This window comes from Bos indicus, chromosome 29, assembly GCF_029378745.1.
Source record: "Bos indicus isolate NIAB-ARS_2022 breed Sahiwal x Tharparkar chromosome 29, NIAB-ARS_B.indTharparkar_mat_pri_1.0, whole genome shotgun sequence".
Lineage (NCBI taxonomy): Eukaryota > Metazoa > Chordata > Mammalia > Artiodactyla > Bovidae > Bos > Bos indicus.
Window position 1 is genome coordinate 37,624,005 of NC_091788.1, and position 12,585 is coordinate 37,636,589.

At 51.9% G+C, this 12,585-nt stretch overlaps 1 protein-coding gene across 1 annotated transcript; it reads left to right on the plus strand.

The window, feature by feature from the left end:
- The first annotated feature begins 2,028 nt into the window (after positions 1–2,028).
- MS4A10 (membrane spanning 4-domains A10) lies at positions 2,029–9,309 on the plus strand. The gene is made up of 7 exons (XM_019954404.2): positions 2,029–2,241; positions 2,731–2,850; positions 4,115–4,171; positions 6,096–6,224; positions 7,462–7,572; positions 8,125–8,177; positions 8,593–9,309. The coding sequence occupies exons 1-7, from the start codon at positions 2,044–2,046 to the stop codon at positions 8,861–8,863; spliced, it is 939 nt and encodes a 312-aa protein (XP_019809963.2). The 5' UTR covers positions 2,029–2,043; the 3' UTR covers positions 8,864–9,309.
- The last annotated feature ends 3,276 nt before the right edge of the window (positions 9,310–12,585 follow it).

The following is a 12,585-nucleotide window of genomic DNA, read 5'->3' on the forward strand; positions in this document are numbered from 1 at the left end:
GCCCAGCCAGGAGTGGGGCCCAGCCTCCTCAACCATCCCCACTAAACCAGGGGTTGTCACCACAGGCCGGTGGAGATACTGCTCACACATCCCAGCAGCCTGGGCACAGAGTGCTGGAGTCGGACCAATACACACAGTCCTAATCCCAGGCACTTCCTTGCTTGTGTGACTTTGGCCAAAGCACTTGACCTCTCTAAACCTCCTTCCTTTTCTATGGAATAGAGTTAATCAGCTTCCTGAGAATCGAGGGAGGTCAGCATGCAAAAATGCCTTCCCGCATGGTGCCTACATGGAGCCGGTGCTCACCAACCCTGGGGCCCCATCCGGCCCTTTGGCTCTGAAGGACTTGAAGTCCAGGATCTAGTCACCTGGGCTACTTGAGCCTCCCGGCTTCTTTCCCTCTTCCTGCATCCCTACCTCCTTGATACGAAAACAGCAAAATGTGGATGCCCAAGCAGGATCTCCTGAATTCACACAGAATTAATAACAAGAGGAATGTGACCTCCCCCCCTTATTTTTTAACTAGAAAGAATGGGAACAACCCAAACCCAGCTCCCCCCACCAACTCGTTTCTCACTGAGTCACGAGGAAGCCCCCAGGCCCTCTATTGCCCCACAATAGAGTCATCCAGCCCCTCAGCAAGTGGCACTTTCAGCCTCCTGCAAAGTTTTCCCCTAACCCCTTTCTCATGCCTGTTAAAACATCCAGAGCGTCCATTTTTATTCATTAAGACAACTGTGCGTAAAAGATGGAGGCCCCCAAGCTCTGGAGCCAGTCTGCTGAGCTCTGAGTCCAGTCATTCACTGGCTGTGTGACCTTCGTCAGGCAACTTAACCTCTCTGAGCCCTATCTGCAAAATGGAAGGAGGAACAACCCATAGGGTTGAGATGAGGATACAATCAGGTAATGTATATAAAATGCTCATCCTGGTGCTTGCAACAGAAAAAACTCTAGTAAATGTTGATTTATTGTCATTGCTAAATGGCTTCCTGGCTCCCTGCTGGCTCCTTGTAAGCCCTCAGCAGAAATTTCCTTCCCTTCCATTCCCTAATGCCCCACACGCAAGAGCCACCACCATCACCTCAGGTGGTAGGACAATTATTTGGTTCCCATCTGCCTTGTTTTGGCTCATCCTAATCCAATGGAAATTAAAAGACGCTTGCTCCTTGGAAGAAAAGTTATGACCAATCTAGATAGCATATTAAAAAGCAGAGGCATTACTTTGCTAACAAAGGTCCATCTAGTCAAAGCTATGGTTTTTCCAGTAGTCATGTATGGATGTGAGAGTTGGACTATAAAGAAAGCTGAGCACCGAAGAACTTATGCTTAAGATTCTTGAGAGTCCCATGGACTGCAAGGAGATCAAAACAGTCTATCCTAAAGGAAATCAGTCCTGAATATTCATTGGAAGGACTGATGCTGAAGCTGAAACTCCAATACTCTGACCACCTGATGCAAAGAGCCAACTCATTGGGAAAGACCCAGATGCTGGGAAAGATTGAAGGCAGGAGGAAAAGGGGATGACAGAAGATGAGATGGTTGGATGGCATCACCAACTAGATGGTCATGAGTTTGAGTAAGCTCCAGGAGTTGGTGAAGGACAGGGAAGCCTGGCGTGCTGCAGTCCATGGGGTCACAAAGAGTTGGATATGACTGAGCAACTGAACTGAACTGAACTGAAGCCAATGGATGGGGGGGTCTGGTTACAAAGATATCCCCACTTGCCCAAGCCTCCTGCACCCTGGGCTCTTGGCCAAACTGCAGTAATCCAGTTTGGGTGGGGGTCAATCTGTCTTGCAATGATGGGGAAGTGTGTGTGGTCCTCGTCTTTCTGCCCTAGAAGGGGCAGAGGCTGTGAGTCAGCTTCTCCCCATTCCTGGACCCAGTGGATTCCAGGTCAAAGCAAGTTCAGGCCAGCTGCTGTTCTGGAAAGTCCTGATCCAGAGGGCAGACGGGACAGGCACCCGGGCACAAGCCCAAGAAATTAGACAGTTTTGACCTAGCCTTTCTCCTTGGCCAGCAGCCAGGTCCTCGGCTGGAGTCATGGCAGCAGCAGCCAATGAAGCATCCACAGTTACTGCCAGGTCGGAAGCTGAAGGACACCCATCAGAGAAGGCCCTCAGCCCTACCCCACCTGGCCTGACAGATCTACCTCAGAAGGTGACCCAGCCTGACCTCCCACCTCCAAACTGGCACCAGGAGAAGCCCAGGAAGAGTAGCCGCGTTCTCAAGGAGCTGGGCGTGAGTGTCCATTTCCTGCAGTGCGGTGCTGGGGTGGGGGGAGGGAATGGAGTAGAGGGGGCACATGGTGCTGAGGTGGGGGTGGTAATGCAAGGAGACCTGAGGATGGAGGGGGATTGAGACAGTGCTTAACCTTCATTCTAAGATTTAAAATTCCATGGAGGGATGGGAGAGGCAGTCTACATCCACACGACACTGGCTCAGTGTGGCTCATAGAAGCCTCAGTAGAAGAAACTTCTTCTCCTTCTCCTCTCTTTCCCATCCCCCACACCTTAGCCCCCAGAGACACTGCCATGGCCACAGGTGGTAGGACAGGTACGTGACTCCCACCTGCCTTCCCGAGAAGCGGTCCTTCCTTGCAGGCCCACCAGGATCCTTAGAAGGCAGGAAGTGAGCTCTGTGCAGCTCGCTGGTCCAGGAGCTCAACGACCTCCACTGGGGCCAGTTCCCTGACAGCGGCTCTCTGTCCTCTGCCCCTGTCTCGCCCAGGCCGTCCATGTGGTCATTGCTCTGGTGTACTTGTTCATTGGAGGTTACCTGGTGGCTGCTGTCCAGAACCTTCACCTGGTGGTCCAGAAGTGTTGGTATCCATTCTGGGGGGCTGCCTCTGTGAGTAGATGTCAAAATATGGGCCGGCTTTGGGGATGCACAGGCAGGCCCAGAGGACCTGGCTTTTGGGAGGGGGTGCAGGGTTGGGGGCAGTGAATGAATAGCAGCGAGGCCGCCTCGGCCCCTGCACAGCCTCCACGCTCCACGTCCACTCTCTCAGTCACACTGGAAGCAGCTTCTTCCCAGGGGCTCCTGCGGGCCTGCAGCCCAAGAGAGCAGCCCCCAGGCTCTCAGTGTGCATGCTTGCTGAGTTGCTTCAGTCATGTCCGACTCTTTGCTATCCCGTGGACTGTAGTCTGCCAGGCTCCTCTGTCCATGGGATTCTCCAGGCAAGAATACTGGAGTGGGTTGCCATTTCCTCCTCCAAGGGGTCTTCGTGACCCAGGGATTGAACCCAGGTCTCCTGCATTGCAGGTGGATGCTTTAATGCTGAGTCACCAGGGAAGATCTTGGCACCCTCCTCTAATTACCAAGTTTATCCAGCACATAGGAGGGTGAATGTGAGCTGGGGCAGCTGCACCTTCCCCAGGCTTCCTCGGAGGCCGTTGGATCTGGCCACACATCCCTGGTGCCCAGAGTCTCTGTCAGGGCCAGTCTGCAGGGCACAAGGCTGTTGGCCAGGGTGGGAGGAGAGAGGAAACCACTGCCCACAGCTTCCCTGGAGAATCCCCAGGGCATCCTCTTCCATCCCGGGTCCAGTGGAGTCCTGCTTCCACACCTAGTACCAGCTCCCAGACACCCTCCTAGACACGTGTCCTGGCCCCTCGCCTGCTGCCACTTCAGTCCTCTGACCCCACAGCTCCCACCTGAGCTTTCTGTGCACAGCAGAGAAACTACTGTCCCTACATGAGTGTCTACCCATCCCTGTGCTCCCAGTGATGGGTGCATAGTAGGCACTCAGCACACATATGAAAGAATAATCTCAGAAAAATACCAGAGACCCTGGAACCAAGAGCTAATATCCTCCAAACTGTAGGATCCAGGAAGGGAGCGAGGCTTGGAGTGGAAGCCATAGTTCAGTTGCTTGCAGAGGGGTGGTCTGGGCTGCTACACTAGGAAAGCAGGAGAGAAGAGTAGCCTGGCTGGAGTGGGCCTGGGATGGACCATGTGGGGGCAGGTGAGCTCCCCTTGTTGGAGGAATGATGTTCCCTATCCCACCAGCCCCTACAGGTTGTCTTTTTTTAAGATCATAGTGGGAAGGGAATTTGTGGGTTTCAAGGAACCCCAGCCTCTCCCTTAAGACTGTTTCAAATCTGTTCCACAGTTCCTCATTTCCGGGATCTTGGCAATAACAATGGAGTCGTTTCAGAAAAATTATCTGGTAAGTTGGAGGGTTAAGACTGTTCTCTCCCATTCCAAGGCTGGGCTAATGTCACAAAGGGCATCGTGTGTAGTAGGGATTCCAGAGGCAGTTCGCCAGGATTTGCCAGAAGCGGGTACAGAGGGTCCAAGCAGAAAAGCTCCTGTCGTGGAGGTCTGTCTCTCACCCTGACTCCCTGCCGTTCTCTCCACCTGCTGCCCTTCCTCCACCCCAGCTCTGGCCACCGTCCCATCAGGCCAGGCCTGGAGGTGTCAGCCAGCCTGTTCACCCAGCAGCCTGGGTGACTATTCTGGCAATCACCCCTTGGCTCCCCTGTGCCCTCAGCTTACCTCCCATGTCAGCAAGTCTGTGAGTCCCGAAGGCCAGGTCACAGCTGGGAGTCCACCAACCTCTCACTTCTAAGGCCCAGCCAGACACAACTGTTTCTTGCCTGCTCTGCGCTATTTTCTGCCAGAGTGCCTTACCCTCTCCCCACTGGGCATTCTCTCCTGGCTTTGACTTTCCTTCTGATCATTCTTCAAGGGTCAGCTTACATGTCTCCTCTTCCAGGTAGTCTTCCCTGATCTGCCATGGCTGGCTTCTGTGTCCCCACAGCTCCTTAGACCTCCTGTCTCCCTCTCCGATGCACTAAGCTTGGGCAGCAGGTGTCTGAGCATCTTTCTAGCCTGGGGTGGCTGAGGGAAGCAGAGTGGGCACCCTCATAAGCCTGGGTGGATGGAGGTGGATAGGGGATGGAAGGACCATCCCACCAATCCTGTCATGGCCTCAGCCCACCCTCTACCCTCAAGCCCTGGCTGGGTCCACACTCATGGCCCCCCAGCCTGGGCTGGGCGGTGGCTGCCCTCTGCCCTCTCAGGGATCACATCAGAAGAGTATAGTGCCATTTACCTAGAGCAGAGGCAGGAGATGCTTGGCAAAGCCCTGGCTCTTCCTCCTGGGCTGGGCCCCTTGCAGAACCAAAAGCATCCCCACTTCCTACACCTGAGCCTAGGGAAATACCTACTGCAGAGAAGTCCATTCTAGCACAAGGGCTTGGAGGAGCCTTATGTTCATACTCTTTCCCTGTTACAGGAGTTTGCACTTGGCAAGAGGCTCATGGAATAATGCACAATTAACCCAAGATAAGGATGAACAGAGGCATTTCAGGGGCCATGGTGGGTGGGGGAGGAGGCAGACCTAGATGACAGAGGATAGGGGACCTTTGGGACTCGTCCTGTCCTTTCCTGTGGAGGAGGGGGGCATTTGGATGCCTGAGAAAGTGAAAGTGAAAGTCGACCATTGGACATGTCATGTCCAATTCTTGGTGACCCCGTGGACTATACAGTCCAAGGAATTCTCCGGGCCAGAATACTGGAGAAGGTAGCTGTTCCCTTTTCTAGGGGATCTTCCCAACCCAGGGATAGAACCCAGGTCTCCGGCATTGTGAGCATCATCAGTTGGCATATCTGATGCCAAGATGACTGGAGACAGCTTTGAGAGGGAGATGGTGGTGGGAACACCCTTCTTTGTTACAAAACCTAGGGACCCAGCGGCAGTCCTTTGCCTCTCGTGATCCCATCCAATAGAACAGTGGTCCCCAATCCTTTTTTCCACAGACTGGGGGCGGGGCGGGGAGGTTTTGCAATGATTCAGAAACATTACATTTATCGCACACTTTATTGCTATGACTATGTCAGCTCTACCTCAGATCATCAGGCATTAGAACCCAGAGCTTGGGGACACCACCATAGAAGATGAGGGCTGGTAGGGGCCTCCTTGGTGGTCGGCTGGCTCAGAAAGCCATGGTGGCGTGAGGAGCCTCGGGCCCAGAGATGGGCAGCGTTTTCCTGAGATCCCAGGGTGAGCTACTGACTGGCCAGGGAAGAGGACTTAGATCCCGTCTGTAGCCTTTGGACAATGATTGTTATTTCTTCTTTGCTTATAGAAGATGTGCCTGGTAGCAAACTCCATCAGCTTCCTCTGTGTGCTGGCTGGCCTCTTTGTCATTGCCAAGGACCTCTTTCTGGAGACTCCGTTTGAGTTCCCCATCTGGAAACCGTACCCCAATGATACTGTGAGTGCCCGGCCCCCAAGGGTCCTCTGACTTGGGCTTGGCTCAGAGGAAGTTTCTAGCTCTCAGAAAACCTCATCTGGAGCCCAGCATGGGTGGCCAGCCCATCCCCTCACCCCAAGGTACAGAGATGATATTGGCCTTCTTGCTGGTCGGCATCAAGCAGCTGGACAGGGCCTGGACTCATGGCTCCCATTTTAATCACTGAGGAAGCTGAAGCCCAGAGAGGAAGAGGGGCCTGCCTGAGGTCAAGTAGCAAGTTGGCAGCAAATTCAGGACCATAATCTAGGACTGCTGATTCCTTGTTCAAGGCTCTATAAATAGCGTAGCCCCAGTGACCCCAATAACTGTGAACCTCACAGCAGCCTTGCAGAGCTGGCCGAGTTCACTTTGTTACCCCCATTTTGTGGAAGTGAACACTGAGGTCCAGAGAAGCTAAACTAGTGGATCAAGATCACACAGCAAGGCAGGGGGGCAGTGAGGACTCAGCGGGGTCTAGACTTCAAGCTCAGTGCTCTTTTAGCCGCAGCCTCCCCTGAACCAGGAGGAGGGCATGATGACCCATCGCAGTATTCTTGCCTGGAGAATCCCACGGACAGAGGAGCCTGGTGGGCTACAGTCCACGGGGTTGCAAAGAGTCAGACACGATTGAAGCAACTTAGCACGCACGCACGCACTCCTGAAGCAGAAGGTGGGCCAGCTGTTCCATGTGGGTGGCTGCTGTCCTCAAGGTCAGTTTCCAAGTGTTCTGACCATGGTGGTTCACTATTCCTTATCGCCCTCCACCATGCTCACACAGGTTAAGCACACACGTGGACACGTGTGCACAGACACACACATGCACACATTCCCTACCAGATGCTCATGGCCCCAAGAGATATCCCAGCTGTATGGTGATCCTCAATCCAGTTCTTCCCCTCCCCTGCTGTAAGTGATGCTGCTTCTCCCTGAGCTTAGATATCCCCATCTAAGTGGGATTGGATGAGACGATGCTGAAGACCACCTGCCATTCTACCAGGGGCCCATGAGAAAACCCCAGTCCTCGAACACTATGCACCAAGGATCCATGGGTGCCTGGTACTGGGCATAGAGCAGAGCCACACCCTGCCTACTGGGCACACCTGGGAGCTGAAATCCCACTGTCCTCGCTGGCAGGTCTGACCGCTGCCCATGCCCAGATGATGGGTGCCGACACCCAGCGGAGGCTCACCTGCCTCTCCCTCCCCTCTTTCCCTCACAGGTCCACATCCAGAGGCTAGTGCTGGCTCTGCTCTGTGTCACCTGTGTGGAGGTCTTCCTGCCAGGGCTCATGGCTATCGTGGCATACAGGGATGCCCGCCTGTCTGCAGAGGTGAGGGCCTCCAGGAGATGGGGAACGAGGCTACAGAGGGCAAAGAGAGGGGAGCATCAGGCAGAGGGGTGTTGCCCAGTAAGCTGGGCCACACACAGAGGCAGCCCACAGTCTAGTAGGGGAGACAAGGCACGGAACGGGGGAGGGCACCAATTCAAGGTGAAAAATGGGGGCCACCGGGGAGGAAAGGCCACGGATGCTCAGACCAGCAGGCCACAGTGCTCCCAGCTCTCAAGCCCTTGGAGAGCTTATGAGGGAGATCCGTGGAGACGGGCGGGATCTGGACCTGCAGGTGGGATGGGAGAGGGACCCGTAGTAGACGGAACAGCAGGGGCAATGGCTCAGAGACCTGCCAGGGAAGGCTAGTGGAGCCATAGTATGTTGTGGGGTGTGGCTGTGGTGGGAGCCAGCAAAGGGGGGATCACAGGGACTGAGCACTTCGGGGATACCAAGTACCCTCTCTGTTAAGCATGTGAGAGAAACACGACTTGTTTAACATAATCTTGTCAACTGCCCTTTGAAGTGGGCACTGACCTTCCTCGCATTCTACAGATAAATAAACCAAAACTTAGAAAGGCCACGTCACTTTCCAAGGTCAAACACCTGTAAGGAAATCCAGGACTCAGTCTGAGGCATGTTTCACCCAGATCCAAGCCCTCGAGTACTTGTGAAGCTGGCAGAACGGCAGGCTGAGACCAAAAAGATCTAGAAATAAAAGACTAGTCTCTCCCCACCCCAGAAGTGATATCCTAGACTCATTTCTTTGAAGGGAAAAAAAAGTTCACACTATAATCTTAACTGTAGAACACTGTAAAAAAAAAAAAAAAAGGAAATATATGGTCTAAATTCCCTGAAATTCTGCAAGGTTAACACTTCAATTGTTTTCATGTTAGGGTCATGATGTTCTGAGTTTTTACATAGCACTGACATGACTTTACATTTGAGTTTTACTCACACCAAGTAAATTGTCTCAGTCACCGCCTGGCTGTCTGGCAGGAAGTCTTCTTGTTAAGGCATCAGAGAGCTAGAAGGGGCCTTGTTTGCGTCAGTTTCCCCACCTTCATGGGAACTTGAGGCTCCAACAAATGAGCCATCGGGAAGGGCTTTGTTGATCACCACATGCTCCTCATATTGGAGCATCAGGGACAGCAGCTTCTCTCTTTGGCAGGAGGATGACCTGCCTCTTGTCCCTGACTCACCGTTGGAGCTCAAGGAACAGTCGATGATGCCTCCACCATCCTACGAGGACGTCACTCAAGGTGACCAGCAGGACGAGCAGGAGAGGAGGTGAAGAGGCCCTGGGATCCCCACACTGTCCAAATTCACCCCATCTCCCTGACTAATATGAACTGGTTCCAAGGGGCAGTTACCAGGAAGGGGCAAACACTCTCATTGCTAGAAATGTCTGCCCCATGCTGGTAGCCAAGTCAAGGACCCAGTCCAGCCCCTCAGCCCAGAAGGAATCTCCAGGCCCTCACCTGCTGTAACATTTCTGCTGGACCAGAGCACAGCCACGAACTGCCCACCCACCTGATAAGCCCCAAGAGTGGACTTCTGGGCCAGCAGCCCCCGGCACACTCTTCATCAGTCTGCTTCCTCCAGTCAGTGATGGGTGCACCAGGAGCCTGTCCACATGGGGCTGAGGGTGGAGCCAGAGAAGGTCCCTGAGAACCCAGGGAGGCACCGTCTTCCCTCAACTCATCCTACCGAGAAGTCTCTGCAAGAACTTGGGCATCTGAATCCCTGGATTCCGGGGGGTGGGAGTGGGGGGTGGGGGAGGGGTGGGCGGCAGCAGAGGCATTGAGTCACACAGAAACTGACCAGCTCTTCCCACCAAACGGTCAATGTGTCTCCCTGCCCCTCCCTCTCCCCACCCCAGCTTCAGTGTCTCCATCTGTACAGTAAGGTGGCGGGCGGGTGAGATGATCAGCTGGAAAGCCCTGAGATCAGAGACAAGTTCAGAATCCCAGCTGTGACATCTGAGGTTGTCGTGAAGTTTCAGCCTCAAAATTCTGCACCTACTTGGGCTGAGTGAATGAGGTAGGGGGTAGGAAGAGACCAACCTTTCTCATTTCCCAAATTTCAGTCATCCAGGAACAGTCTTCATGAATTTGCTTTATTGTACTGTATTCTGTTTCTTTAAATTGCCCTTTTTCTCACATACAATAAAGTTGGCCAGGTAATTTGTATCTGCAACAAACAGGAAGTCAGTATCTTTCCATAAAAAGAAGCCAACCACAAAAATCACATAAACAGGGTGAAAAAAAAAAAAACACACAACAGCAACTTGCTGCCCCACCTCTATGACCTCACCTGCTTCCCTCTGCCTCTTGCCCACTCCGTACCGCCACCTGGCTTCCTGGTGGTCTCACACACATCCCTGGCACACCCCTGCCTCTGAGCCATCCCCTTGCTCTTCCACCACCTGGACACTCTCCACATGGATTTGCAGAGCTCACTCTTTGAATCCTTACTGGACTATGACTCTGGGCCATTGATGATGTCATCTAATCCTCCCATCAATCTACGATGTAGGTTCTGTTGCCATCCCCATTTCATGCAGGATCGGAGAAGTTAAGCAGGTTGTCCAAAGGCAACCAGCTATACATTTGCAGCAACACGGATGGACCTAGAGATTATCCTATTAAGTGAAGTAAGTCAAAAAGAGAAAGACGAAAACCATATGCTATCGCTTATATGTGAAATCTAAAATACTACACAAGTGAACCTATCTACGAACCAGAAACAGACTCAAAGACATAGAGCCTGTGGTTGGACTGTGGTTTCTAAGGGAGAGGTGAGTGGGGGAAGGATGGAGTGAGAGTTTGGGATTAGAGACGTAAACTATTACATAGAGGATGGATAAACACAATACTCTATAGCATAGGGACTGTATTCAATATCCTGTGAAAAACCACAATGGAAAAGCATATCAGTTCAGTTCAATCCGACTCTTTGTGACCCCATGAATCACAGCACGCCAGGCCTCCCTGTCCACCACAAACTTCCGGAGTTCAATCAGACTCACATCCATCGAGTCAGTGATGCCATCCAGCCATCTCATCCTCTGTCGTCCCCTTCTCCTCCTGCCCTCAATCCCTCCCAGCATCAGAGTCTTTTCCAGTGAGTCAGCTCTTTGCATGAGGTGGCCAAAGTACTGGAGTTTCAGCTTCAGCATCATTCCCTCCAAAGAAATCCCAGAGCTGATCTCCTTCAGAATGGACTGGTTGGATCTCCTTGCAGTCCAAAGGACTCTCAAGAGTCTTCTCCAGCACCACAGTTCAAAGGCATCAATTCTTCGGCACTCAGCCTTCTTCACAGTCCAACTCTTACATCCATACATGACCACAGGAAAAACCATAGCCTTGACTAGACGAATCTTTGTTGGCAAAGTAATGTCTCTGCTTTTGAATATGCTATCTAGGTTGGTCATAACTTTCCTTCCAAGAAGTAAGCGTCTTTTAATTTTATGGCTGCAGTCACCATTTGCAGTGATTTGGGAGCCCCCCAAAATAAAGTCTGACACTGTTGCCAATGTTTCCCCATCTATATCCCATGAAGTGATGGGACCTGATGCCATGATCTTCATTTTCTGAATGTTGAGCTTTAAGCCAACTTTTTCACTCTCCACTTTCACTTTCATCAAGAGGCTTTCTTCACTTTCTGCCATAAGGGTGGTGTCATCTGCATATCTGAGGTTATTGATATTTCTCCCAGCAATCTTGATTCCAGCTTGTGTTTCTTCCAGTCCAGCGTTTCTCATGATGTACTCTGCATATAAGTTAAATAAGCAGGGTGACAATATACAGCCTTGGCGTACTCCTTTTCCTATTTGGAACCAGTCTGTTGTTCCATGTCCAGTTCTAACTGTTGCTTCCTGAACTGCATACAGATTTCTCAAGAGGCAGATCAGGTGGTCTGGTATTCCCATGTCTTTCAGAATTTTCCACAGTTGATAGAATATATATGTGTATAACTGAGTCACTTTGCCATACAGCAGAAATTAGCACTGCATTGTAAATCATCTATACTTCAATTAAATGTTTAAAAAATAAACCAAGTGGCAGAGATGGGATATGGACACAGACAATCTGGCTCCAGACTGAAGGGCTGCCTCCTGACATTGCCCTAACACAGCTCTAGCACGGCCCCTGCTCCCGGGGACCTGCACTTTCACTGGTCAGATAAGACCTGCAGGTGTGGGCAGCTACAATTCCTGGCTACATAGCAAAGTCAGCCTTCGCAGCTCATGGGAGCCCTGTCCTCCCACACAGACCATTTCCCAAGTGGTTGTAGCCCAGGTTTTCGGTTGCCTGGAATAGGATCCTCTGTGCAGTCTTATCGGAGAAGGCAATGGCACCCCACTCCAGTATTCTTGCCTGGAAAATCCCTTGGATGGAGGAGCCTGGTAGGCTGCAGCAGTCTTATAAAACTCCTAAGTACATGGATGCCCTCAAGAATATTGCCCTTCCACCAAATATTCCCAGGGTTTGAAGTTCGTCAAATTCTCTTATCTGCTTTGTCACCTCCCCTGTTGCTGCTTCTGGTTGTCACCTCTGGTTTCAGTCACCGACTTACCTTTTTTCTCCTCTTCTGACCTGCAGTTTCTGCAGGTTGCAGTTCACTTTAGGACAGAAAGTGAAGCATTGATAAAAGTCACTGGACTCCATGGAAGCACCACAGACAGCCAAGAGCCATGCAAATATTTGAGGCAAATGTAGTCTTTGAGAAGCCAAAAAGGCCCTGGTGGCTCAGACAGTAAAGAATCTTTCTACAATGAGGGAGACTTGGGGTTTGATCCCTGGATCAGGAAGATCCCCTGGAGAAAAGAATGGCTGGCTACCCACTGCAGTGTTCTTGCCTGAAGAATTCCATGGATAGAGGAACCTGGCAGGCTATAGTCCACAGGGTTGCAAAGAGTTGGACATGACTGAGCAACTAACAATGAAAAGATGAAAGAAAAGGTGTGACGGGCAGCGTGGCTGTCGAGATGTGGGAGCAAATTCCAGCCCT

Coding starts and splice junctions, on each gene's coding strand:
- MS4A10 (XM_019954404.2), top strand. CDS start 2,044: ATGGCAGCAGCAGCCAATGAAGCATCCACAGTTACTGCCAGGTCGGAA. Junction 2,851..4,114: donor CATTCTGGGGGGCTGCCTCT/GTGAGTAGATGT, acceptor TCTGTTCCACAG/TTCCTCATTTCCGGGATCTT. Junction 4,172..6,095: donor CGTTTCAGAAAAATTATCTG/GTAAGTTGGAGG, acceptor CTTTGCTTATAG/AAGATGTGCCTGGTAGCAAA.